The sequence below is a fragment of the Pterocles gutturalis genome, unplaced genomic scaffold, assembly GCF_000699245.1.
Source record: "Pterocles gutturalis isolate BGI_N339 unplaced genomic scaffold, ASM69924v1 scaffold16545, whole genome shotgun sequence".
NCBI lineage: Eukaryota > Metazoa > Chordata > Aves > Pterocliformes > Pteroclidae > Pterocles > Pterocles gutturalis.
The window spans coordinates 19199-21587 of NW_010141104.1; the positions used below are offsets into that span (position 1 = coordinate 19199).

Genomic DNA, 2389 nt, shown 5'->3' on the forward strand with positions numbered 1-2389 from the left:
GCAGGATAGCATTGAACATGGAGTAAATTATCAGGGCAGTTAATGAGTGCACTGAAGTTTAGGAAGGAAAATTACAGACTCCTAGGATCTGAGGGATGAATTTGGATTTTAGCACAGAGTTTGGCATGGGTTAATGATATGGCTTCATATCTTCTCATGTGCAAATTACTTGTAGCTAAGCTCCTGGTAGATCCTATGCTAAATACATGTTGATTGCTTTCTTGTAGGTTTTTTTCATTAGAGGTGCAATGCTCTTAAAAGACGTGCTAAATATAAAATGCTCTTACATTTTTATCTCTAACATTTTCCAAAAATTTGGAGAGGATTGCGTGAAATGTTGAAGAAAAGAACAGAAGGGTAGTTGGATAGCAGTAGGGTGTCAATGTTACCAGATAAATAAAATATTTCTACTGGCAATAGAGTATATTTTTAAAATAATTTGTTTGACAGCGCAGTCCTTTACAGAATTTATTTAAGGATGGCATCTAAATTTATAAGCCTGTTAGCCACAGTTTTATTTGCGTGCCCTCACCTGACCTGCTTTTACTGTTTTAGATACTAAACCTTACTCAGGCATTAAAGGATGAAAAAAGTCCCATTCAGCTTGTTCAGATGCCACGTGTGATTGTGGAGCGAAGTAGCACTGGAAGTCAGGGCCGAATTGTTCATCTGAGTAATGCGTTTACACAGACCTTTCATAGCAGGAAGCCTTTCTTTTCCTCCTGGTAGCAACAAAAATACGTGGGAAGAGTAAGTTTCTCTTTAGAAAGCTACTCCTGTGTAAAGGCACTGCAATAACGTACTTCTGCTGTATACCAAGAGCTCTGACTGCCGACACCTCAGAACTTAAATTCTAAAGACTTAAGAAATGTATTTTGAATGTAATAAAAGTTTACAATTTTTGTGTCAAAATTGTGAATCCTTATGTCAGGGAATAAGAAGAACTTGTCCATATTGTATTTTTATAGGCTAAATTAATGTATTCTGAATAAGCAAAAATACACAATTTGCATATGCTGAGAAACTACTTTTGAAAAAAACAGGAATTCTTTTTGTTTAATATAAATGTCAGAACCTATACGTTATCCATTTCTTTTTTACATGGTCTTTAAAAAAAAAAAAAGTGTAGGATGTTATCTTTGTGCAAATGCTTTTCCTTGGATTTTCTTCTTGATATTTTAAGCTCTTTGTAGATTTTCATAGGCTAGTTACTTGAAAAGTCATGCACTAAAAAGAAATAAAATCAATCTGTTCTTGACAAACAAGTGAAAGAAAGGGAGAAGGGAAAAATGCTCCAAGTAGGTTTTTTGCACGTGGGGACCAAAAGTAGTTAAATAGTTGAATTACGGGAAAATTCAACCTGAGTAAGTACACACAGTTCCTGCTGTGACAAAATAAACTGAGTGTATGTTTCAAAGGTTGTAATTTCACCTGTAGCTTTTAGAACTTGTATATTCAAGCACATGTATGGAAAATTGTGCTATTTCTTTATAGCTCCATTACAACGAAAGAATTGCACTGTGTTGTTACAGGTTTGTTTTGCCATATGCGTATAAATATGTTCATCAGTAGTCACCAAAGTGATTCTGCACCATTAACGACAGAAGCACTGATGTGTTCATCACAAAGCCAGCCTGCCTTCTAAATTTATATCTAAACACAGTGGTATTTTTTGACTGGGAAAAAAAAAAAAAAAAAGCTATAACATATAGAGCACAGAGACTTCTTATCCTGTCCTTGGCAGTGTCATGTTCATCTGCCAGTTGCTGTTTTCATTTATTTTTCAGTTATGTGGTTTAAGACTTGATGGTCATGTTCCTAAATCTGTGGCTTATGTAACACGGTAAATATTTTTGTTTAGTAATTTTCTGGACTGGGCGTGGGAGAAAAAATGCTGCTCTTATGAAACCTTCAGTATTTCAGACATTGCTGTATTTTGTAATTCTAAGCAATACTGTTGAATTCAAAAAATAAAATGCTTGTATTTTATATAATTTTGAGTGGATGTCAATATTAATGTAGCATGTCAGCAATTCGTATGATTCACTGAAACATTTAAGCCTTAACTGTAAAACTCCCTATAGGGTGGAGTTCAAATTAAGACTGAAATGACCATCTCTGTAGCCTTTCCGAGATTGCTTTTAGCCAAACAGTTTATAACAAGAATGGAAGATGGTGTTTATGTACCAGACACGCCTACTGAAGAAAATAAATGTCGCAGTCTAAAATGCACGGGTTTTAGGCTCGGGTGTCTTATTTGTTCCGCAGTAAGTAGCCCCTGGTTTTGGTGTGTTTTACCCATGCCGCCCTGGTACCAACCCCTTACCCCTCACCGCTCCGAAATCCTCTCTTGGCCGTGCGGCTGCTGCGCGCCTGTGGGCTCCCGCCG

At 36.4% G+C, this 2389-nt stretch overlaps 1 protein-coding gene across 1 annotated transcript in view; it reads left to right on the forward strand.

The window, feature by feature from the left end:
* The window catches only part of PI4K2B (phosphatidylinositol 4-kinase type 2 beta), a 16495-nt gene extending 15237 nt beyond the window's left edge, over positions 1-1258 (forward strand). Inside the window, exon 9 of the mRNA XM_010083919.1 lies at positions 556-1258. Coding sequence (XP_010082221.1) covers positions 556-729 — 174 coding nt within the window. The 3' untranslated portion in view covers positions 730-1258. The remainder of the gene's footprint in view (positions 1-555) is intronic.
* Positions 1259-2389: the final 1131 nt, after the last annotated feature.